Here is a 25,451-nt window from a genome sequence, read left to right on the forward strand (position 1 = left end):
ATGCAGGGGCTCAGCATTTAATTGGTAACCAGTGGTTACTCCAGAATTAACAGTTCTGTCCTTGTTAGTTCCTTGGAGTTTGATCTGTCTCCAGGGGCTTGAGGCTTAGTTCTGAACATAAATTTTCCAGATTATTTGGATGAGTGATTTGTGTTCAGCACACAGCCAAATGTCTACACTACTAGAGAACCATAGGATCTGTGCATTGGAAAAATTGTAACCTCCATGGTATGATTTCATGAATGTAATTATTTTAGTATTTGCTACAGAATTTGTATTATCATTAATTTATTAAATTGTAAAAGTTAGTAATTTTCCTGCCTAGGGCATGATATGTAGGTGGCAATCACATTTTCGTTGCTATCTTTGCTAAAATCAGGTAATTCGGTATACTGTAATTTTCTGTCTTGGGTGGTAATTTTAAATATATAGTCATAGAAAAAGATAGCACATGTTCTCTATGAATATGTTGGGTCTGTCTGTGTGTCTGTTATGCCTTTGTGAACCTTTGCCTCTGAATTAGAGGGTTGAAGGTTCAATCACACCCCAAAGATACGAGCATATTATCTAGTTTGACATGGAGTGTTCAGCTGTTGGAGGTGCCATCTTTCAGGGGCCCTGTTCAATCTTGGCCAATAATTATCTTTCTGCCAGTAGTATTAAAATAAGTCCATCTGGTGTTGATCACATTTTGTTTGCTGAAGCTTGTTGTGCTGCTGTGTTTCTCACCTGACTACTGTGACTGCAATTCAAGAGTACTTTGGCTGAAAAGCACTTTGGGATATCCTGGAAGGCTTGGTAAAAAATTTATTTTGTAATATTATCAGTTAGCAACATACAGAATTTGTGATGTAGAAATCTGGTTCTTTTTTGGCACGTGATGCCATATTGAGTAATAATGTTGTTAGATTAGTAATTGGGAACACTGGGTTAATAATCTTGAAAATATTTGTTCTAACTTGCAAAAGCAATTTTAGCATTTGAATGCAACTGATGTGAAGCTGTCAGATTGTCACAAGTAATCAGAGCAACACACACAAAATGCTGGAGGAACTCAGCAGGCCAGACTGCCTCTATGGAAAAAAAGTACAGTCAACGTTTCGGGCCGATAGATGCTGCTTGGCCTGCTGAATTCCTACAGCATTTTGTGTATGTTGCTTGGATTTCCAGCTTCTACAGATTTTCTCTTGTTTGTGATTTGACAAATAATCTGACATTTTATTATTTGATAAGTTCATGTTTATTGTCCAAGTATGCATGTACAATACAACTCTGACATTTGTCTACTCCAGATAGCCATGAAGCCCCCAACCCGCCAACCCCTTGGCACAAAAAAGAGAAGAAACAAAACTCCCAGAACCCAAAATTCCCCCTTCCCTGCAGCAAAAACAGCCACAATAACAATCACCGACCCTCTACACATAACAATCCCTGACCCCCTCATTCGCAGAAAAGAACAGTGATAGTAGCACCAAACCCCCAACCCCTCCCCCTTACATACAAAAATTAACAGACCACCCACCTGCCAATCATCCACAAGAAAGAAAGCACCGAAAAAACTGAAGGAAACCAATATAAATTACAGTCCAATAATAACAATAAATCTCAAAATATATCTTGTGATGGCTGCATTAACTCTTGCTCCACAGCAATGTTCCCTTTACATTGCCCTTGGAAATGGTTTAACAAATCACGTATTCACATCAAACACCATGCAGAGTTAGACTTGGTCTCAGGGTAACAACAGGCAGTTAGGGCATGAGAATATGCGGTCATTGTGATCAATTGAATGGAACATTTGAGGCTTTGGCAGAGATAAAAATGATTGTGTAGAAGTTGTTTTTATCATAGTCATAGTCATACTTTATTGATCCTGGGAGAAACTGGTTTTCGTTACAGTTGCACCATAAATAATAAATAGTAATAGAACCATAAATAGTTAAATAGTAATATGTAAATTATGCTAGTAAATTATGAAATAAGTCCAGGCCCAGCCTATTGGCTCAGGGTGTCTGACCCTCCAAGGGAGGAGTTGTAAAGTTTGATGACCACAGGCAGGAATGACTTCCTATGACACTCTGTGTTGCATCTCGGTGGAATGAGTCTCTGGCTGAATGTACTCCTGTGCCCTGGAAGACATTGTCCAAGATGGCATGCAACTTAGACAGCATCCTCTTTTCAGACAGCACTGTGAGAGAGTCCAGTTCCATCCCCACAACATCACTGGCCTTACGAATGAGTTTGTTGATTCTGTTGGTGTCTGCTACCCTCAGCCTGCTGCCCCAGCACACAACAGCAAACATGATCGCACTGGCCACCACAGACTCGTAGAACATCCTCAGCATCGTCTGGCAGATGTTAAAGGACCTCAGTCTCCTCAGGAAATAGAGACGGCTCTGACCCTCCTTGTAGACAGCCTCAGTGTTCTTTGACCAGTTCAGTTTATTGTCAATTCGTATCCCCAGGTATTTGTAACCCTCCACCATGTCCACACTGACCTCCTGGATGGAAACAGGGGTCACTGGTACCTTAGCTCTCCTCAGGTCTAGTATTAAAGAGCTGTGATGTAGAATGGAGTCAGGAGCATGAATCCACAGTTTAGGCAGTAACTTAAGCAAGCAGGGTGTGATTCCATACCCCCCCCCCCACTAAAAAAGAAGCTTATTATTCCTAGTGGTCCATTTTATATAGTACTTTGAAGAATTTACCTTTTTAAAAAATTCTCGTCCTTTGTTGTTTATCTGTGATTTTAAAACATTTTTTGACATTTACACATGACTTATTAAACCTCCTGCTAATGATACTAAAGTTATTTGCATTTGTACCCTTTCTGGTCAAACGATGCAGAGTACTGATGTGTTATAGGATTCTTAGTTCTCGAAGAAATGCCACTCAGGGTCTGTGCTGTAAGGCCAGGATCCTCTGACTACTCTGCTAGGGGACCAATACTGGTTCCTGCCCTCCACTGGCATTCTTGCAACAGTCAGTTACCCATGACTTTGGAGAGGATGCCTGTGAAAGTACTGGGTGTGCAGGGTGAATGTTTCAGCTGTTCATTAATGAAATGCATGTCCCCGGGTTGTAGCATATCTTGCACAGTTAGTGCTGGTCGTAGCTGGCAACTAACAGCATTGTCCATGTGTTGGCATCCCTTTCTTAATGGTAACAAGCTCAATGACCAGTGAGCACTATCGAAATTACCTCTGAAATCTGTGAGCCGGGGAAGGGTTGTGCAGCCAAACGGAGAAGACAATGGCTTCCATCCTATCCAACATGAGGCGATGAGAGAATCGAAAGTCTCAGGTGGACAGTCAATACATGGAGCAAGTATTCGCAGTCCCCAGCACTGGCTTACTAGTCGTGTGTCTAAGGTGAATAACCTGACTACTTGTCCCAGTCATTGCTGGAGCACTGGCAGAGACCCAGGTGTGTGTGTGGGTCTCCTCTTCACATAATGGATGATTTTCTGACTTGGCAACTGAACTGTCTTCCACAAGAAATTCTGTGTAGAAGCATCTAAGAAGAATACATTGTACCAGAACTCTGTAGTATCTTGTTAATTGATTTCTTTTGAAGGCTGCAATGTGCTGAATGCTGTTAGATCACAATAATATGAATGGAAGAATAATATAACATAATAGGGTCTCAGTATATTTAAGGATTGGAGTAACTTGTATAAGCAAAATTAAGACACAAAGTTCTACATTAACGAGTATTATTATTATACTTCCTACATTTTAAAGACTTTTATTTTCATGACTTCACACACAAAATGCTGGAGGAACTCAGCAGGCCAGGCAGCATCTATGGAAAAAAAAAAGTACAGTCGATGTTTCAGGCTGAAACTCAGCCCAAAACATCAACTGTTCTTTCTTCCATAGATGCTGCCTGGCCTGCTGAGTTCCTCCAGCATTTTGTGTGTGTTGCTTGTATTTTCAGCATCTGTAGATTTTCTCGTTTGTTATTTGCATGACTTTGAAGTCTTTCAGAAATTCTGTGTGACAGTGACGAACAGCTACTTAATTTGTTGGACCTTGGCTGGTATTAGAAAATAAAAACTAGTTCATAGGAGATGTGTAATTTTTTTTAAAGTTTAAAAGTGAATTTTGGATGTTATCTGTCTCGATCAGGGGCATACCAACAGAAATTAAAACTTTAACTTTTTAAGATATCTGTGAATTTTTTGATGTTGAAATCTTCAAAAAAAAGTGTTTTTCTAACATTTTCAATAGTGCAGACCTGTTTCCAAAAAAGTCAGGTCAGACATCCTTAAGTGATATAATGTTTTAGGTTATAGCATTACCAACTTTTTCTCTTCAGTGGGAAGTAAAATTCAAAAATACGTATTGCACAGTCTATTAGAATTTCTGTTAAGTTTCCAGTTCTTTGAAAATTGCCTTGGGTTCTTGACAAAAAGCACATTTTTGATCGGTTATCTCTATACCTGGGTTTCAATCTTCTTTGCTGTTTATTTATTTTGGGTTCTGAAGTTTCATATTTCTGTACATTCTTTTGTTTAACTGCTTTAAGCTATTCATTGTACCCCCTCACTGTAACTGTTATGTAGAGTTCATGAGACAATAAGAATATTGATTTGTTGTTTGTATATTATTTCTTAAGTTACATCTTATTATATTTTAGGACCCAGGGATCATCCTGATATTGTTGATTCATTTATGCAACTCCTGGCACAGGTGTGTTTTTGTTTCTTATTTCATTCACTTTCTTTTTTTTGTTTAATTAAACCTGAAATCAGCTTTTTTTTTTGTTTACAAGCTTGCAGAAATAAATTGTAGGTTAATTTGAGGTTCTTAAGGCATGTTGAATGACTGAACACAGCTGTTTTCTGGATTTGTAGTAGTCGGCATTGGGAGCAGTTTTGATCACTGTTTATCACTGACAGAATGTGTCTTCTGACAGAAAAGGTATCTTACATCAGCAATCAGACTGCTTTGTGAATTCCATGTCAAGATTTGGCGTGGTTTCATAATGTTTTGTGCTGTTTGTATTTTGTAGCCAGATGGAGTTTAAGCATGTGCCAAGTGACTAGAAGGTCATGAGGAAGTATTGGAAAGGACGTTATGGACAAGATCTAAACTGAATTAGTTTATGATCTTGTGCAGCTAAACTAATCATGCGACAGTGTGGACAGTGGTATTGCTTGGGGGGTTGTGTTTGCTACACCCATGAGTTAATTGTTTCCTTCAGAGTAATAATACTATTGAATATCAAACCAATCTGCCATAAAGATCACAGTACTTTCAGAATATTGTTGTTTCTTTCTCATATACACAATTCACTTGTGCCTGATTGTTATTGGTCATGTATTCTACATTGAAGTCAGGGATGGCTTCATCAACTATTCTCTCAAACATTGATGACCTGTGATGTATTTCCATTTATGTGAAATTCCTGTTTTTTATCATTCATATTATGTAATATTTCATAAAATATTTTGAAATTTGTAATCCCACTTCAATTTTATTTTGGGGAATAATTCTGATCTTTTTATTTTCTTCCAGCTCATTTGTTACTCTGTGCATAGTCCCTATCATAAACAAAGATTTCACTCCTTTCCTGTGCAGAAATGTGTCCCTGGATTGGATTGATTGAGGACATGCTGCACAGGGCATCAAAGACAGGAGTTCAATATTATCACTGCCAGACCTTTTGTAGCATGGCTCTCTAGTGCACTGCCAAGCTACCTGTGTGGAAACTGAGGCACCCAATGAAGAGCATTTTCGATATTGAGGATTTGGTAATAACCTGGAGTTATTACCAATTTATGAATGATTTAATGAAGCTTTGTATCTAATTCTTAGGCTCTCAAAAGGAAGCCAGATTTATTTTTAGCAGAGAACTGTGATGTGAAGGCATTGTTTCAGTGCGGTAAGTAACAAAAATGTCTAGTACTAGCTTCATAGTTCTTAAGCTTTTTAATTTCTGTTCATACTGTTAGTGTTGTTGAATAAGATTAAACTTAAGAAACCAAATTTTAACAAAAGTGAAACATGTCCTTCTGTATGTATAGTGTTGACATCCTGTTCTCTTTATTTCCCCAAAATGCTTTTTTATTGTTTTGCATGTCTATGAGCAAAGCTTTCCAGAGTTCCCTGTGGCTTTTCAGACATCTCCAAGGAATAACTTAGAAATTATTATCTCTGAATTATTAACCATTTATTGGATATGCACATTAAAAGTCCTTTTAAACAATATGATTTTAAGGTAACAAGATGACATGACAGGCTCACCAGTGATTTATAAACTTAATATATCCTTACTTGTAAGAACCATTTAATTTTCTCCTATTTTCTTATAACATTCTTTTTTCCATTTGCTTTCTTTCTCTTCCAGAAATGGTTTTGCTAGTATTTCTGTGAATTTCCACTTACAGGCAGGTTCATTAACCTCTGTGAGGGCAACATTCAGAACTTTGAAAGATAAGATGCCTGCCTTGAGAAAGAAAAGATAGTACCCAGCCCCTCTTTCAAAATGGAGGGATGGTAAAACGATGCTTTAAGCAGCAGTATGCTAAAGGCTTCCCAAAGGTGCTGCTCTAACTAAAAAAAACACTTTAAAAGTTAATATAGAAAATTAAGGATGTTAAATTGCTCAGTGGTGCGAAAAGAGTTGAAGTTGTATTGTGCTGGTGTCAGCTTTCACTTTCAGTGCCAATTTTGTTTCTGTATATCAAAGAACTAGTCACAATCATAAAGTAATTTAAATGTCCAGGTGAAATGAAATATTCTTCAGAACGCAAAGAAAGCTGCAGACCTCTATTGATAAGGTAATGGAACTAGATTGGTAAGTGATGTCTGGAAGGATTTAAGATTAGGTTTATTTGTCACATGTACGTTGAAACATCAGATCTGCAAGGCATGCCCACAACTCACTATAACTAACTAGTACATCTTTGGAATGTGGGACGAAGCCACAGCCATAGCACCCATAGCACATGGTCTTACGGCTAGTGCTGTAAACTGAAGAGCTAGCAATCAGAAATAAAACCAAAAAAAATCCTGGAAATACTCAACAGATGAGATAGCATGCAATGATTATTTGAATGAAACTACTTCATTCCCACTTGGATGTTAAATGTTCTTGGGGCACTGATGTAGTGCTTCAGGTTATTAAGACAAAGCATATAAAGAGTAGAAATTGAAGCTTTCTTGAGGTGAGTTGTAGAATATACAGTATATGCCGAGAAGTAATAAGGAACCTGTGGTACAATTTTGAGTGTACTGTAAGCCATACAGATCACATTCTGTGGATAAGGAGATTGCAACTTTAGAGAGAACACAATGTGGTCTGGTATGTAGAAGGACTTTTTTAAAGTTCTATGCAGTGATACTGATTCCAATTATTATCTGTGTTGCACTGCCTTTGAAAGCTCATAGGTAGGGATGGTTAGAATATTGATTTACTATTTGTTTATGGTTGAATGACATTGTAGTCTATTCAGTTGACCATAAGCTTACCAGTTTTATGAAAAAGGTATCTATTTCGTACACCACTGATCATTCCAAATTTCTTTTTCAAAAGAGGAAAAGGATGTATATTTGAAGTTATTACTGAATCTGCTTCCATCACCCTCTCAGGCAAAGTTATTCAAATCACTACTCATTTACTAATACGTATTATAAAATACAATTGCAGTAATGTCTTATCTGTTCCTCTCTAGTTCTTTTGCCAATTGTCTGAAACGTCTATCCTCTGGTTACTGACATTCAAGTTTGTAGAAACAATTTATCCTTATTGAATCAAATTCTTTGATAAATGTAAACACCAATAATAATCCATTTATTTATTTTTGCTGTAAGGAGACATTCCCAGCTTCTCTAGGCTTTCCACATAATGGGTCCTGTATGTCTGGTACCAGTCTCCTTTGCATTGCTTTTGGCTTTGACTTCATTTCCGAAAGTGCAATTTACTGAAATAAGGACAAATCTTTTTAGCTGAGGCATTGCACACGATCTAAAACATTTTTCAGTTTCCTTGGTTTTGTATGTCATTCCTTTAAAGCCTACAATCCCATAGTTTAGATATTCTTCAGTTTTGTGGGTTTTTTTATGTGCGCTGTTTCCTCTCTAAACAGGTAGTTTAGTGCAGTTTCCTAATTCCATTGTGTTGTAACCTGCTAAATAAACAAATGCAGAGTAATTTATAAGAGCAGCAAACTATTGCAGGAATTTTCTGTGTTTTCGCAAGTCTGACTCACTTCAGCACATGGTTTATCCACATTCCTGCCACATTACAAACTCTTCATGAGAATATAAAAAATAGGAGAAAGTCACTTGGCTTCTCAAGCCTGCCTTGTCAGTCAATAAGATGATGGCTGAACCGCCTGATCTGCCTCAGGCTTCATTTTTCCTGTGCCAATTCCCACCCCTCCCACCCCCCTCCTCCTCCTTCCCAGCCCTCTTGGAAGGATTCCGGAGGTTGACCACACTGACAAATTCCTGTATTCCTAGGGTTTAAATGCCAGCCCCCTAATCTTGTTTGAGATTCTCCCACCACTGGATAACTTTCAGTGCTGTCTTCATAAAGATATCAGCTCATTCTCCTTAATTCCAAATAATGAAGATATAGTTTCTTAAGTCATTCATGATAGGACAACCCCCTTCTCCCAGGATTAGTTTAGTGAATCTCTTCTGGACTATTCCCAATGCCGTTATATGCATTCTTAAATCATCATCATCATCATCATTTGCCGTGTTGTATGATGTAGGTGATCATGGTCTATGACCATGATTGTTCTAGGCAAATTTTTCTACAGAAGTGGCTTGCCATTGCCTTCTGGGCAGTGTCTTTACAAGACCATTATCAATATTCTTCAGAGATTGCCTGGTGTCAGTGGTCACATAACCAGGACTCGTGATATGTACCAGCTACTCATAAGACCATCCACCACTGCTCCCATGATTTCATATGACCCTGATCGGGTGGCTAAGCAGTTGTTACACTTTGCCCAAGGGTGACCTGCAGGCTAGCGAAGGGAAGGAGCGCCATACACCTTCTTTGGTAGAGACGTATCTCCACCCTGCCACCCATCATTCTTAAAAAAAAGGACCTAAATTCTATACAGTACTCTAGGTGTGGCCTCACCAGTACTATGTACAATTGTAACAATACTTTCCTGATTCTAATCTCCAATTCTCTTGCAATAAAAGTCGATATCTCAAGTTACTTGCTGTACCTTCTTGCTATTAATTTTCACGTAGAGAGCAACTGGCTTTAGTGGAACACGCAATAGAAAGGAAGGACATAAGCCGGGAAGATGTGGAATCGATATGGGTAGAGCTGCGTAACACTAAGGGGCAGAAGACGCTGGTGGGAGTTGTGTACAGGCCACCTAACAGTAGTAGTGAGGTCGGAGATGGTATTAAACAGGAAATTAGAAATGTGTGCAATAAAGGAACAGCAGTTATAATGGGTGACTTCAATCTACATGTAGACTGGGTGAACCAAATTGGTAAAGGTGCTGAGGAAGAGGATTTCTTGGAATGTATGCGGGATGGTTTTTTGAACCAACATGTCGAGGAACCGACTAGAGAGCAGGCTATTCTGGACTGGGTTTTGAGCAATGAGGAAGGGTTAATTAGCGATCTTGTCGTGAGAGGCCCCTTGGGTAAGAGTGACCATAATATGGTGGAATTCTTCATTAACATGGAGAGTGACGTAGTTAATTCAGAAACAAAGGTTCTGAACTTAAAGAGGGGTAACTTTGAAGGTATGAGACATGAATTAGCTAAGCTAGACTGGCAAATGACACTTCAAGGATTGACGGTGGATATGCAATGGCAGGCATTTAAAGGTTGCATGGATGAACTACAACAATTGTTCATCCCAGTTTGGCAAAAGAATAAATCAAGGAAGGTAGTGCACCCGTGGCTGACAAGAGAAATTAGGGATAGTATCAATTCCAAAGAAGTAGCATACAAATTAGCCAGAGAAAGTGGCTCACCTGAGGACTGGGAGAAATTCAGAGTTCAGCAGAGGAGGACAAAGGGCTTAATTAGGAAGGGGAAAAAAGATTATGAGAGAAAACTGGCAGAGAACATAAAAACGGACTGTAAAAGCTTTTATAGATATGTAAAAAGGAAAAGACTGATAAAGACAAATGTAGGTCCCCTGCAAACAGAAACAGGTGAATTGATTATGGGGAGCAAGGACATGGCAGACCAATTGAATAATTACTTTGGTTCTGTCTTCACTAAGGAGGACATAAATAATCTTCCAGAAATAGTAAGGGACAGAGGGTCCAGTGAGATGGAGGAACTGAGCGAAATACATGTTAGTAGGGAAGTGGTGTTAGGTAAATTGAAGGGATTGAAGGCAGATAAATCCCCAGGGCCAGATGGTCTGCATCCCAGAGTGCTTAAGGAAGTGGCCCAAGAAATAGTGGATGCATTAGTGATAATTTTTCAAAACTCGTTAGATTCTGGACTAGTTCCTGAGGATTGGAGGGTGGCTAATGTAACCCCACTTTTTAAAAAAGGAGGGAGAGAGAAACCGGGGAATTATAGGCCGGTTAGCCTAACGTCGGTGGTGGGGAAACTGCTGGAGTCAGTTATCAAGGATGTGATAACAGCACATTTGGAAAGCGGTGAAATGATCGGACAAAGTCAGCATGGATTTGTGAAAGGAAAATCATGTCTGACGAATCTCATAGAATTTTTTGAGGATGTAACTAGTAGAGTGGATAGGGGAGAACCAGTGGATGTGGTATATTTGGATTTTCAAAAGGCTTTTGACAAGGTCCCACATAGGAGATTAGTGTGCAAACTTAAAGCACACGGTATTGGGGGTAAGGTATTGGTGTGGGTGGAGAATTGGTTAGCAGACAGGAAGCAAAGAGTGGGAATAAACGGGACCTTTTCAGAATGGCAGGCGGTGACTAGTGGGGTACCGCAAGGCTCAGTGCTGGGACCCCAGTTGTTTACAATATATATTAATGACTTGGATGAGGGAATTAAATGCAGCATCTCCAAGTTTGCGGATGACACGAAGCTGGGTGGCAGTGTTAGCAGTGAGGAGGATGCTAAGAGGATGCAGGGTGACTTGGATAGGTTGGGTGAGTGGGCAAACTCATGGCAGATGCAATTTAATGTGGATAAATGTGAAGTTATCCACTTTGGTGGCAAAAATAGGAAAACAGATTATTATCTGAATGGTGGCCGATTAGGAAAAGGGGAGGTGCAACGAGACCTGGGTGTCATTATACACCAGTCATTGAAAGTGGGCATGCAGGTACAGCAGGCGGTGAAAAAGGCGAACGGTATGCTGGCATTTATAGCGAGAGGATTCGAGTACAGGAGCAGGGAGGTACTACTGCAGTTGTACAAGGCCTTGGTGAGACCACACCTGGAGTATTGTGTGCAGTTTTGGTCCCCTAATCTGAGGAAAGACATCTTTGCCATAGAGGGAGTACAAAGAAGGTTCACCAGATTGATTCCTGGGATGGCAGGTCTTTCATATGAAGAAAGACTGGATGAACTGGGCTTGTACTCGTTGGAATTTAGAAGATTGAGGGGGGATCTGATTGAAACGTATAAGATCCTAAAGGGATTGGACAGGCTAGATGCAGGAAGATTGTTCCCGATGTTGGGGAGGTCTAGAACGAGGGGTCACAGTTTGAGGATAGAGGGGAAGCCTTTTAGGACCGAGGTTAGGAAAAACTTCTTCACACAGAGAGTGGTGAATCTGTGGAATTCTCTGCCACAGCAAACTGTTGAGGCCAGTTCATTAGCTATGTTTAAAAGGAAGTTAGATATGGCCCTTGTGGCTACAGGGGTCAGGGGGTATGGAGGGAAGGCTGGGTTCTGAGTTGGATGATCAGCCATGATCATAATAAATGGCGGTGCAGGCTCGAAGGGCCGAATGGCCTACTCCTGCACCTATTTTCTATGTTTCTATGTTTCTATCTCAGTACTGAATTCAATGTGACCACAGCCACAGTATTGTCTGGAAATGCAGCTTTTAATTTTGCATTAGGGTAAGAAGTGAAGGTCTTTTATTATTGAGATTGCTGTAAAATACAGAGATTCATTTTGTCATCTATGCTGGCCACAAGTTTACAACTCAAGAGCTGTACTAGCTGCACAGAACTATATATTCTGTGGAATAAAGCAGGATAGCATGGATAAAACTAATACATTCCAGGATAACTGCTATATCCAGGTTGTAGTACTCAGAACTAAAATAAATTATATGTGTCATAAAGACAAACAGTAATTAAGGCATGTCTTTATATAGTGGGATGAGCTTTCATAAGTGTCATCTTTCTACCACTGACACTTTATACATATGTGTGTGCACAGTAAATGATGCTTGTAACCTACAATTAATTAAATCTGTTCTTAGGCATTATCTCGTTGAAATTTCCAGAGGCTCCAACAGTCAAAGCAACATGTACATTCTTTGTAAGTATACCTTATGTTGATGTGTGTATGGGGAGCAATATTGACATCCATTGAATTCATCTAAATGTTCAATTATAGCAGCTTTATTCTACAGTAACTGCAATTTCAATGAAATTGTCGCTGTACAAGAGACATCCTATGGTGCAGCATGATTTTTGTCAGTGAGCTATTAACTACCATCACAAATATGATGTCTTAAAATTAATAAGTTCAGCTGTAATGTATTGAAGGCAATTCCCCTTTTATAAAATTTTCATCTCCTTGTTAATGCATTATGGTGACTGGACTTTAATTGGCAAACAACAGATAATTCTCTCTGTGTACCCCAAATGATGAGTTTGACCACGGTGTGTAAGTAGAACCACACCTGACAAAGGCTTGTTGGAAGAATTCCAGGGATTCACCACACTATGAGAAATTCCTATATGCTTTGGTTTTGGAATCAGAGATGCCTCTTGAGAGAATTTTCAAAAGGAAGTATTAGTAGATTAAATGGATGTTTTTTCCTGAGTTTTATAAATACGAATATTTATTTAATTTATGAAAAGTTTAAGTTTAGTGAAAAGTTGTGTAAATCAAGCATATTTTTCCCATTAGTTTTAATGCGTACATTCTGATTGCATTTCAGAGCTCAAGAATTTTGGTCAAGACAGGAAAGCACAATATATTAATACATTTATAAGAAATAATATATTTTATTAATTGAATATTCAAATAAGATAACAACACACATTAAGTACCTCTCTAGAGTACTCATTAAGTGCAACTTGCTTTCTTCCTTTGGCTTTCACTGACCTCTTTCTTTTTTCCCAATCGCCAAACTCTTGCTATTTTCTTTCTCCTGCTTTAATCTCTGTATCTCTGCCCTCTTTCCTTCCAATCCCTTCCCCACTCCTCCATCCCTCCTCCCTTGAGTGTGTTCCGGTACTCTCGCCCTCCTTGATTTCACATACTGGCATGTGTGCTCACATTACACACAAGCAACACATGTATGCATGTGTACATATAGCCGTCCTGTGAGGAACCTGTAAGTTCACTATTTTAACTGTATTTTTTGACAAAACTGATCTCCACTGAGCTGGGATATTCATTGCCTGATTAAGGGTTGTTAACCTGAAATGTAAACTCTGTCTGTCTGTACAGATGCTGTCAGCCCTGCTGAATGTTTCCAGCATTTTCTGTTCTTATTTCAGATTTCAACATCCACATTTTTTTATTATTTTTACAAATCATGGTATCTGGCATATTTGAACAAGATTTGTAGTTAACCAAAATCTTTTGGATGTTAGTAAGAACTATTGTGTGATTAAAATACAAATTTCTCAAAAATGTTTTGCGATACTTCAAGTGGCAAGTTGCTTTTTGTAAAATTGTTTTCAAAATGTTAATTTCACAATTGTTTAAAATCTTTTGGTAAATTAGAAACTAATTACATGCAAGCAATTTATGTTAATAACATACATTAAATGTTCTTGCATATTTTAACCATAATCATTATGGATAGAGTATATATATTTTGCTGTTTCATATTTCAAAAGCTCTTTGTTGGTCAAGATATACCAATTGGAAGAATATTTAATGTCTCTACCCTACAGAAAATCGGGTTAAGATGAAATGCCATTGAAGTAGGAAATCAGTAACTCTGACGGTGTAATATTCTGCTGAATTAGCATTTATCTTATATTATTTGTCATTTATGTTCGTAATAGCACTCCCAGTCTTCCAAAGATATGCATAGGCAGATTATTCATATTTTTGCATATTTATCTCTACATTGGACTGATTTTCAGTGATCTTTACGATGACTTGCAAATTAATATAGAATTCAAACTAACAACAGTCCTACATGTTATTGAAGAATTTTAATTAATTTTTCTTCACTTGTCATTTCTGTTTACTTTGTTAGACTGAGCTACTGTCACGTTGTCGGGAGATACAGCCGATTGGCTTAGTCGTCCATGAGAATGGAAAGCTGTTGCTGCAGGCTACTCTAGAAGTATGTAATCATGACAAATGATCGAAAGTGGACAGACACCAGCAGGGACTAAATCTTGTAAATTAAATTTAAAGTTAGTTGTTAGATTCACAGCATGAAGTGATGGGTCTCAAATGCACGATGAAGTGTTAGATGATGTATTTTGTTGTGGAAAAATGAAAAACTTGCATCAGCTTGACAGAAAGTTACTGATAGTTGGTTTGCAATTTTCACATGTACTGAGGTACAGTGACAGAATCGTCTTGCATACTGTCCATTCAAATCAATTCATTACAGCAGTTCATTGAGGTAATACAAGGTAAAACAATAACAGAGTGCTGAATAAAATAGAATAAAACAGAGAAAAGGTGTAGTGTAGGTAGACAGTAAAATGCAAGGTCACAACGAGGTGCATATATTGTAAGATCAATTGTGTTTGAAAAGATGGCCATCAGTGTCGAAGAAACTTGATGCTATCTAGTACAAAGCAGTTTGCATCTCCTACTCTAAGCAACCAACCACTCCACTATTGCGTAGTGCAGCTCTAGTGTGTACTATCTACAGGATGTACTGCAGTAATACGTAAAGGAACTGGCATCTAAACAAGAGAACTTCTTAACCCAAGAGCAAAAGCCCCATGAAATACCTGCCTTTTCCAAATTCGCCTACAAGTTGTATATGATGTTGATGTACTGTATATTCCATATTATGCAATCTTTTACTTAATAGGGTTGTGAAAGAGCACATGCTATGTAAACAGCAATACTTCTTTAAGGCACATAGCTGATATCTCAGGTACAATTTCATTTTGAAAAAAGTACACCATGCTCTGAGCAAACAGCAGGAGGGTGGAAGTGTGTAATGGACCGTCCTGGCAAGAAATCAGTAAACTTCACAATAAGGTTCACACATCAAAGTTGCTGGTGAATGCAGCAGGCCAGGCAGCATCTCTAGGAAGAGGTACAGTCGACATTTCAGGCCGAGACCCTTCATCAGGACTAACTGAAAGAAGAGCTAGTAAGAGATTTGAGAGGGGGAGGGGGAGATCTGAAATGATAGGAGAAGACAGGAGGGGGAGGGATGGAGCCAAGAGCTGGACAGTTGATTGACAAAAGGGATATGAGAGGATCATGGGACAGGAGGCCTAGGGAGAAGGAAAGTGGGGGGGGGGGGAAGCCCAGAGGATGGGCAAGGGGTATAGTGAGAAGGACAGGGGGAGAAAAAGGAGAGAGAGAAAAAGAATGTGTGTATATAAATAAATAACGGATGGGGTACGAGGGGGAGGTGGGGCATTAACGGAAGTTTGAGAAGTCAATGTTCATGCTATCAGGTTTAGGTTTTCTTTTTAAGCTGTAAACATCCATGATTCATTAGTTCCATGATAAACTAGATAGCCCATATTTCAGGAAAACAAAGTTTTCAACGCACAGTATTCTGCTGATGCTGGGAATCTTGAACAAAATACTCATGTTGCTGAAGAAACTCAAAGTCAGGCAGCATTTATGGAGAGGATTAAATGTTATGGGCCAAGGCACTTCATTGGGACTGGGAAGGAAAGGAAAGGGGAAGAAGCCAGAAGAAGGTGAGAAGAGGGGAAGGAATACAAGCTGGCAGGTGATGGGTGAGACCAGCTGAGAGTGAAGGTGAGTGGATGGGGGAGGAGAAATGAAGTTTGAAAGTCTTCATTATTTCTCTGCTATTCATTTAGTTAAGAAAACAACCTTTCCCAATCCACACTTGGCAGATAGTTTCTGATGCTATCAAAATTGACTTTTCTCCATTTCAGAATCTCAACCTGAGGACCAGACCAATCCTTTTCCATAATTCTCTTGAAATTAAAGGTATTATGATCTCTAGATGCAAAGTGTTCCCCTACACAAACATCTGTCATCCTTCCTGTCTCATCCCCTAACAGGAGATATAGTATTGCACTCTCTGTAGTTGGGACCTCTATGTATTAAGGAAACCTTACTGAACGCACTTAAAAACTGTCTCTTTCAGCCCTTTACAGTTTGGAAGTCCCAGTCAATATGTGGAAAGTTAAAACCTTATACTTCTTACAACAGTCTGCAGTCACTCTACAAATTTGCTTGTCTAAATCCAGCTGACTGTTGAGTGGTCTATAGTATTATTGCATTAATGTGCTTATCCCTTTCTTATTCCTCACCTGAGTAGAAGAGGTCTCCAGCCTGTCCAGTCTATGCATTGCTGTAATGCCACCCCTCTTGCTGTATCATGGCCTAAACAATAGAACCCCGGGACACTGAGCTGCCAGTCCTGCCCCTCCTGCATCCAAGTCTCACTAATGGCTACAGGGTCATAATTCCACTTGCTGATCCATGCCCTAAGCTCATCTGCCTTCCCTACAATACGCCTTGTATTGAAATATGCACAGCTCAGAATATTCGTCCCACCATGCTCAACCTTTCGATTCTTAACTTTTTATGTAGGCTTAACAAAATCGTTCTCACAACCACTCTACTGTTTGCTCTGGAAGGTGCTTTGGTTCTTATCCCTGCAACTCTAGATTAAACTTCCCATGCAGCATTTGCAAACCTTCCTGCTTAGGGTATTAGTCCACCTTCCAGTTGAGGTGCAAACCATCCTGCTTGTACAGGTCCCACCTTCCCTAAAAGAGAGCCCAGTGATCCTAACATCTGAAGCCCTCCCACCTGCACCATCTCCTTTAACCACCTGTTAAACTGTATTATCATCCTGTTTCTGGCCTCACCAGTACGTGGCATAGATACAGTCCTGAGATCACAACCCTGGAGGTCTTGTCCTTTAACTTAGCATCTAACTCCCTGAACTCACTTTGCAGGACCTCGTCACCCCTTCTACCCATGTCATTGGTAGCATCCATCATCAAGGATCCTCACCACCCAGGCCATGCTCTTTCCTTGCTGCTGCCAGCAGGTAGAAGGTACAAGTGCCTCAGGACTCGCACCACCAGGTTCAAGAACAGTTACTACCCCTCAACCCTCGGTCTCTTGAACAAAAGAGGATAACTACACCTATTCTGTTTTTGCTGTTCTCACAGTTGATGATCTCACCTCAAGGACTCTTTATCTTGTTATTTCATGCTCTCGTTATTTATTGCTATTTATTTATATTTGCAGTTGCAGTGTTTGTTGTTCATTGATTACGTTTACAGTTTCTGTTCTGTAGATTTGCTAAGTATGCCAGCAGGATGAAGAATCTCAGGGTTGTATGTGGTGGCATGTGTGTACTCTGAAAATAAATTTTACTTTGAACTTTGACCTCTGGCTGCTCAGCTTCTCACTTGAGAATTTTATGGCCTTGATTGGAAATGTCCCTCACCCTGGCACACAGGAGGCAACATATCATCCGGGAATCTTTTTCCTATCCACAGAACCTCCTTTCTGTTCCCCTAACTAATGAATCCTCTATCACTGCAGCTTGCCTCCTCCCCACTTCCCTTCTGAGCTTCAGAGTTAGACCCAGTGTCCAAAACCTGACTGCTGTGGTTTGCTTCTCCCGGATCATTCTCCCCCCACCCCCCCAAACAGTAGCCAAAGCAGTATACCTGTTACTGAGAGAAGGGGTACTCTGCATTGGCTGCCAATCTCCTTTCTGTCTCCTGATTGTCACCCAGTTATTTATGTCCTGCACCTTGGGTGTAACTACCTCCCTGTATTATCTGTTGATTGATCCCTCAGTCTCCCGAATGATCCTGAGTTCATTTAGCTCAAGCTCTGTTTCCTTAATAATCGCCTGTAAAAAGCTGCAGGTGGATGCACTTCTTGCTGGTGTCAACGGGGCAAGTGGAAGTCTCCCTGCCTTCCCACATCCTGCAAGAGGAGCATTCCACTATCCTGCACTCTCCTGCACCCTTTCTGAAGCCTCTGCATTGTTCCTATAATGGGATGATCAGAATTTAAGGCAGTACTCCAAATAGAAGGGAACACAAATGCCATAACTAATTGGATTGATCCAGAAGCCAATAGGCAATAGGTGCAGGAGTAAGCCATTCAGCCCTTCGAGCCAGCACCACCATTCACTGTGATCATGGCTGATCATCCACAATCAGTACCCTTTTCCTGTCTTCTCCCCATATCCCTTCACTCCATTATTTTTAAGAGCTCTATCTAACTCTTTTTTGAAAGAATCCAGAGAATTGGCCTTCACTGCCTTCTGAGGCAGAGCATTCCACAGAACCACAGCCCTCTGTGTGAAAAAGTTTTTCCTCAACTCCGTTCTAAATTGTCTACCCCTTATTCTTAAACTGTGGCCTCTGGTTCTGGACTCCCCCAACATTGGAAACATGTTTCCTGCCTCTAGTGTGTCCAATCCTTTATTATATGTTTCAATCAGATTCCCTCTCATCCTTCTAAATTCCAGTGTATACAAGTCCAGTCGCTCCAATCTTTCAACATATGACAGTCCCGCCATCCCGGGAATTAACCTTGTGAAAATACGCTGCACTCCCTCAATAGCTAGAATGTCCTCCCTCAAATTTGGGGACCAAAACTATACACAATATTCCAGGTGTGGTCTCACCAGGGTCCTGTACAACTGCAGAAGGACCTCTTTGTTCCTATACTCAATTCCCCTTGTTATGAAGGCCAGCATGCCATTAGCTTTCTTCACTGCCTGCTGTACCTGCATGCTTACTTTCAGTGACTGATGAACAAGGACACCTAGATCTTGTTGTACTTTTCCTAACTTGACACCATTCAGATAGTCATCTGCCTTTCTGTTCTTGCCACCAAAGTGGATAACCTCACATTTATCCACATTAAACTGCACCTGCCATGCATCTGCCCACTCACCCAACCTGTCCAAAACACCCTGCATTCTCCCCTTATTCCCAATTATCCCCATCACATGTTATAATTATGCCACCATGGCAACATATGAGGAGTGTTTGATGGCTCTGGACCTGTAGTTCAGGAATTTAGAAGAATGAGGGGGATCTCCTTGAACCTTTCTGACTATTGAAAGGCCTAGAAAGTGGATGTGGAGAGGATGTTTCTATTCGTGGGACAGTCAAGGACTAGTGGGCACAGCCTCATGGAAAAGGAGGAATTTCTTTAGCCAATGGGTGGTGGATCTATGGAATTTATTCTGCAGGCAGCTATGAAGGCCAGTCATTGGGTGCGGTTAAAGTGAAGATTGATGGGTTCATGGTTAGTAAGGGCATGAAAGGTTCCAGGGAGAAGGCAAGAGAATGGGTGTTCAGAGGGAAAATATATCTGCCATGATTGAATAGCGGAACAGACTTTTGGGCCATTAATCTAATTCTGCTCTTATGTTTTATTGTCTTATTATTTCTTTTCTCGTACATACAATTATCGTTATATTGCATATATTTAAAATGCTTAGTTGTAAATGCAGTTTGAGCTCCAAATTATTACGTTACATCTGAATGGAAGTTCTGTTTTTGATTCCTCCACTGATGGCATTAACTTGTATATTTGCCAGGCTATTGGTGGCCAAGCCCCGAGGAATCTAATGGATCATTTTGCTGAGATACTGTTTGCTTTGAACAAGCATTGTGTTACCTACTTGAGCATTTGGTTAAAGGAAGTGATGCAGCAACAGAATTTTCCATCAAGTCGCCTTACTCAGATACAAAAAGAAACATTTAGTCAACAAATTTTAAGGTATGTATGTTCAAAATGCATGAGGGAAAGCTAGTCCTTATATGTGGAAAATTAATTGTAAGTTAGTTTTATAGTATCTCTTTGTATGCCATTTCAGTATGTATACAGTCAGTGGGCAGCTGTACACCTGCTCATTAATGCAAATATCTAATCAGCTGTGCAAAGCATAGAAGCATGCAGACCAAACATCAGAATGGGCAAGACATGTAATCTAAGTGACTTTGATTATGAAATAGTTGTTGGTACTAGATGGCATGTTTGATTGTCTGAGAAACTGCTGGTCCCTTGGGATTTTCATGCACAACAGTCTAGAGTTTATAGAGAGTGGTGTGAAATATCAGTGATCAGAGGAGAATGCCAGACTGTTTCAAGCTGACAGGAAGCTGACCATAACTCAAATAACTACATGTGATAAAGTGGTGTGCAGAAAAGCATCTTTGAACACACAACATGTTGAACCTTGAAGTGGATGGGCTACAGCAGCAAAGCCCAAGAATTCGCTGGAGATGGATATTTCAGAAGTTACAGATCGTCACAGTGTCGAAACAATGTGAGTGAGGAACATTGTAACCAGTCCATCTTCTGACCCTTTTGTTCCAGCCCCACCAATGAGTAAAGCCACTCTTTAATTTTTGGATTCCTGTGTTTTTTTTTCCTCCCTTAGTCACAGTAAAGTCAAGCATTGTGATCACAGTCCTGGATGCATGGGCTAGAGATCTGTGTCCAAAATCCAGGTCAGCTTTGTCCCATAGCTTTGTGATCACAGTACTGGATGCACAGACCAAAGATTTGTGTCCAGGCTCCAGAAACTATGTCCAACTTCGTCATTACACATGCGGGGATCTACGTCCACGCTCAGGAATTGAATCGCGGTCAAACTACCTGATGCATGGTGCAGGGATCTACGTCTGCATCCTGGAGCTGAGTCCCGGTCACAGTATTGGGTGCACGTTGCAGGGATCTACGTCTGCATCCTGGAGCTGAATCCCGGTCACAGTATTGGGTGCATGTTGCAGGTGTCTACGTCTGCATCCTGGAGCTGAGTTCCGGTCACAGTATTGGGTGCACGTTGCAGGGATCTACGTCTGCATCCTGGAGCTGAGTCCCGGTCACAGTATTGGGTGCACGTTGCAGGGATCTACGTCTGCATCCTGGAGCTGAGTCCCGGTCACAGTATTGGGTGCACAGTGCAGGGATCTACGTCTGCACTCCAGAGCCGAATCGTCAAACCAGTTTCACTAAGGCTATTTTGTGAGGAGGGAGACATGACCCAGGGTAAGGAACTAAACTCCCCACAGCTGACTTACTTCCTTCAGGATAGTGATTGAAGGACAGCAAACTGCTGTCTGTGCCACACAACTTCCAAAGGAGCGAGAGCTGCCTTCAGTCAGTGAAGGAGGATGAGAGGTGTACAAGATGATTGGGTGGACAGCCAGAGCCTTTTTCCCAGGAGAGAAATGATCGACTCCATTTCTTGTCGATCGAAGCTCTGAGAAAGATTGAAATCATCGAGAGTACGCTGCTTAAACATTTGCAGTCTAGGTTCAAAAAAGTATGTGAACCTCTGGGCTAATGCCGTCTACAAAAGCTATTTGGAGTCAGGTGTTCCAATCAATGAGATGAGATTGGAGGTGTGGGTTGTAAAGATGCCCTGCCCTATATAAAAACACAGACACACACACACACACACACACACACACACACAGAGACACACACACACACACACACACACACACACACACACACACACACACACACACACACACACACACACACACACACACACACACACACACACACACACACACACAGTCAGATTACTGATGGAGCCTGCTCTTCTCAGTAATGATCTGTTTATGTGCACTATGTCTCGATCAAAACAAGTTTCAGAGGATCTTGGAAGAAGAATTGTAGAGAAGCATGAAGCTGGAAAAAGCTATAGAACCATTTCTAAAGACCTGAATGTTCATCAGTCTTCAGTAAGAGAAATTGTCTACAAATGGAGGAAATTCAGTACTGTTGCTAGTCTTCCTAGGAGTGCATCCTGCAAAGATCACACCAAGAGCATAACTTGCAATGGTGAAGGATTTGTAAAAGAACCCAAGGTAACATCCAAGGACCTGCAGAAATCTCTAGAACTTGGTAAAGTCTCTGTTCATGTGTCCACTATAAGGAAAACGCCAAACAAGAATGGTGTTCATGGAAGGACAGCACGGAGGAAACCACTGCTCTCCAAAAAAAACATTGCTGCACCTCTCAGTTTGCAAAAGACCACCTGGCTGTTCCACAACGCTTATGGGACAATGCTCTGTGGACAGTTGAGGCATAAGTCGAGATTCTTGACAGAAATGCACACCACTATGTTTGGGGGAGAGAAAAGGGCACTGCACACCAACACCAAAACTTCATCCCAACTGCAAAATCATTTTGGAAGGAGCATCATGGTTTGGGGATGCTTTGCTGCCTCAGGGCCTGGACAGCTTGCAATCATTGAGGGAACAATGGATTCAAAATTCACATGAGAATGTCAGGATAGTGATCTGTCACCTGAAGCGAGGTGATGCAACAAGACAATGATCTGAAACACAAGAGTATATCAACAACAGAATGGATTAAGAAGAAGAAAATCTGTGTTTTGAAATGGCCAGGTCAGAGGCCAGACCTTAACCCAACTGAGAGGCTGTGGCATGACCTGAAGAGGGCTGTTCGTGCAAGGTATCCCAGAAATATTGTTGAACTGAAAAAGTTTTGTATGGAGGAATGGTCTAAAATTCCTCTCGGCCATTGTGCAGGTCCGATCAGCAGCTTTAGAAAATGATTGTTAGAGGTTATTGCTGCTAAGGGAGGTTCTGCCAGTTATTAAATACAAGGAATCATATACTTTTACTAAGCAAAACTGTGAATGATTAAACAATGTGTTCAATAAAGAGATGAAAAGTACAACTGTTTGTGTGATACTAATTTAGGCAGATTGTGTCTATTATTGTTTCTTGGATGAACATCACCACATTTTATGAGTAAGTAATGCAGAAAACCAAATAACTACAAAGAAAGCATCCATGATGGTTTTCTTGAGCAGCATGTTCGCAGCTTGTTCCTCAAGGGAAAATGCTATCTTAGATCTAGTCCTGTGCAATGAGACAGGTAAGATTAACAACCTTGTAGTCAGGGATCCTCTTAGAAAGAGTGATCATAGTATGATTGAATTTCGCATACAGATTGAGGATGAAATAGATCTAAAACTAGTGTATTAGGCTTGAACAAGGGAGACTACAACAGGATGAGGGAGGAGTTGGCTAATGTGGATTGGGAGCACAGGCTATTTGGTAGGACAGTTGAGGGAACAGTGGAATACTTTCAAAGAGATTTTTCACAGTGTTCAACAAAAGTATATTCCAGTCAAAAGTAAGGACAGTAAGTGTGGGGAGAGCCAACCTTGGATAACTGAGGAAGAGGGGACTGAGTGTAGGGTAGCAAAATTTGCTGATGACACTGAACTGAGTGGAAAAGCAAATTGTACAGAGGAGGTGGAGAGGCTGCAGAGGGATATAGATAGGTTAACTGAGTGGGTCAAGGTCTGGCAGCTGGAATACAACATTGGTAAATGAGAGATCATCCACTTTGGAAGGAATAATAGAAGAGCAGATTATTATTTAAATGGTGAAAGATTGCAGCATGCTGTTGTACAGAGGGACTTGGGAGTGTTTGTTCATGAATCACAAGAAGTTGGCTTGCAGGTGCAACAGGTTATTAAGAAGGCAAATGGAATGTTGGCCTTCATTGCTAGAGGGATTGAATCCAGGAGCAAGGAGGTCATGCTGGAACTGTACAGGGTACTGGTGAGGCTGCACCTGGAGTACTGTGTGCAGTTCTGGTCTCCATACTTGAGGGAGGATATACTGGCTTTGGAGGCAGTGCAGAGGAGGCTCACTAGGTTGATTCCAGAGGTGAAGGGGTTAACCTATGAGGAGCGATTGAGTCGCTTGGGACTATACTCTCTGGAGTTCAGAAGAATGAGAGGGGATCTTGTAGAAACATATAAAATTGTGAAAGGAATAGATAAGATAGAAGTAGGAAAGTTGTTTCCATTGGTGAGTGAGACGAGAACCAGGGGACATTGCCTCAAGGTTCAGGGGAGGAGATTTAGGATGGAGATGAGGAGAAACTGTTTTTCTCAGAGAGTGGTGAATCTGTGGAATTCTCTGCCTAGGGAAGCAGTTGAGGCTTCTTCACTAAATATATTTAGGATATAGTTAGATAAATGTTTATGTAGTAGGGGATTTAAGGGTTATGGGGAAAAGGCAGGTAGATGGAGCTGAGTTTACGGACAGATCAGCCATGATCTTATTGAATGGCGGGGCAGGCTCGATGGGCCAGATGGCCTACTCCTTCTATTTCTTATGTTCTTATGAGTTCACAAACATTTTCTTGCAACTGTACCTGTTCATCTTTTGTAAGTAGTTATCAAAAATACAAATATTTTGCACTTCTCTATGTTACATGCTCAAGGAGATCTTTTTTTTGTGAGAATGATGTAATGGTCTTTTGGAGGTCACCTGATGTGATTTTCCCGCTGGTGAGGTCACGTGATGACATGCGCCCTGTGACTATACAAGGGTCGACTCAGATGACGCAGTAGGTTTTTGAGTTTGTAGATTTCCAGGTAGAACGTGTTGTGCCTCCGTTTCTGTTGCGTGTTTGTTTTTGTGATGTAGTTTCATTTTTAAAATGGAAGGTGTGTGCTCTTACAAGGTATTGTATTTGGACTGGAAATTTGTGGCTGGAAGTGCCAATTTACTCAATTCCGACAGTTTTGAAGGGAGAGTGAAGAATTCATCGGTGAAGGATCGAGAGAAGTTGGCATCGTTTGGCAGTTTAATAAAGAATTGACCTTATTGAGTCTTCGTTGGAGAGAACCTGCATTGAGATAACTCTTGCAAAAGTGCAATGAGTTCATGCAAAAAGGTGCTCTCTCTCTAAAAGGAATTTAAGGTCAGTCGATTTAAACTGTTTATTTTCAGCATCGGGAATCCTGTGGACAGAACCAGCAGGAAAGGTGCGTCTGTGAAGAAATCCTTCTCCAGAGAAGTCTCTCCCAATTGAATGTGTAAAACTGTTGGATTTTTGAAGTTATCGCTTTAAGAACTATATCTGACTGTACCGCTTTAAGAACTGGTTTCGCATTTAACGCTTTAAGAACCAGAGCCGAGTGGAGTTGGGGAACGGCTGCGTACCTATTAACCTCCAGTTAAAGTTTTCCTTTGTTTTTTTTCCTTATCATTTATACATGTTTAATAAATGTTTGGTTGTTTTTATAAAACCCGCCTCGATTAATATTCACTGTTGCCGGTTACGTAACATCTATAATTTTGGTAAATGTTAATCCGTTCACATATTGAAATTTTGCGAAGCTAAGCTTTATTTTTG

At 40.5% G+C, this 25,451-nt stretch overlaps 1 protein-coding gene across 3 annotated transcripts in view; it reads left to right on the top strand.

Moving 5' to 3' along the window:
* Positions 1-25,451, top strand: part of ipo13b (importin 13b) — a 146,847-nt gene that overhangs the window by 116,853 nt on the left and 4,543 nt on the right. For 2 of the 3 annotated variants that reach the window (XM_063064376.1, XM_063064375.1), the window contains 5 exons: positions 4,642-4,694; positions 5,823-5,889; positions 12,364-12,422; positions 14,329-14,418; positions 19,843-20,024. In XM_063064376.1, coding sequence (XP_062920446.1) covers positions 4,642-4,694; positions 5,823-5,889; positions 12,364-12,422; positions 14,329-14,418; positions 19,843-20,024 — 451 coding nt within the window. Of the gene's footprint in view, positions 1-4,641; positions 4,695-5,822; positions 5,890-12,363; positions 12,423-13,050; positions 14,419-19,842; positions 20,025-25,451 lie in introns of those variants that run through there. The other variant, XR_010019923.1, reaches the window with a different exon arrangement.

This window comes from Mobula hypostoma, chromosome 12 (assembly GCF_963921235.1).
Source record: "Mobula hypostoma chromosome 12, sMobHyp1.1, whole genome shotgun sequence".
Taxonomy (NCBI): domain Eukaryota; kingdom Metazoa; phylum Chordata; class Chondrichthyes; order Myliobatiformes; family Myliobatidae; genus Mobula; species Mobula hypostoma.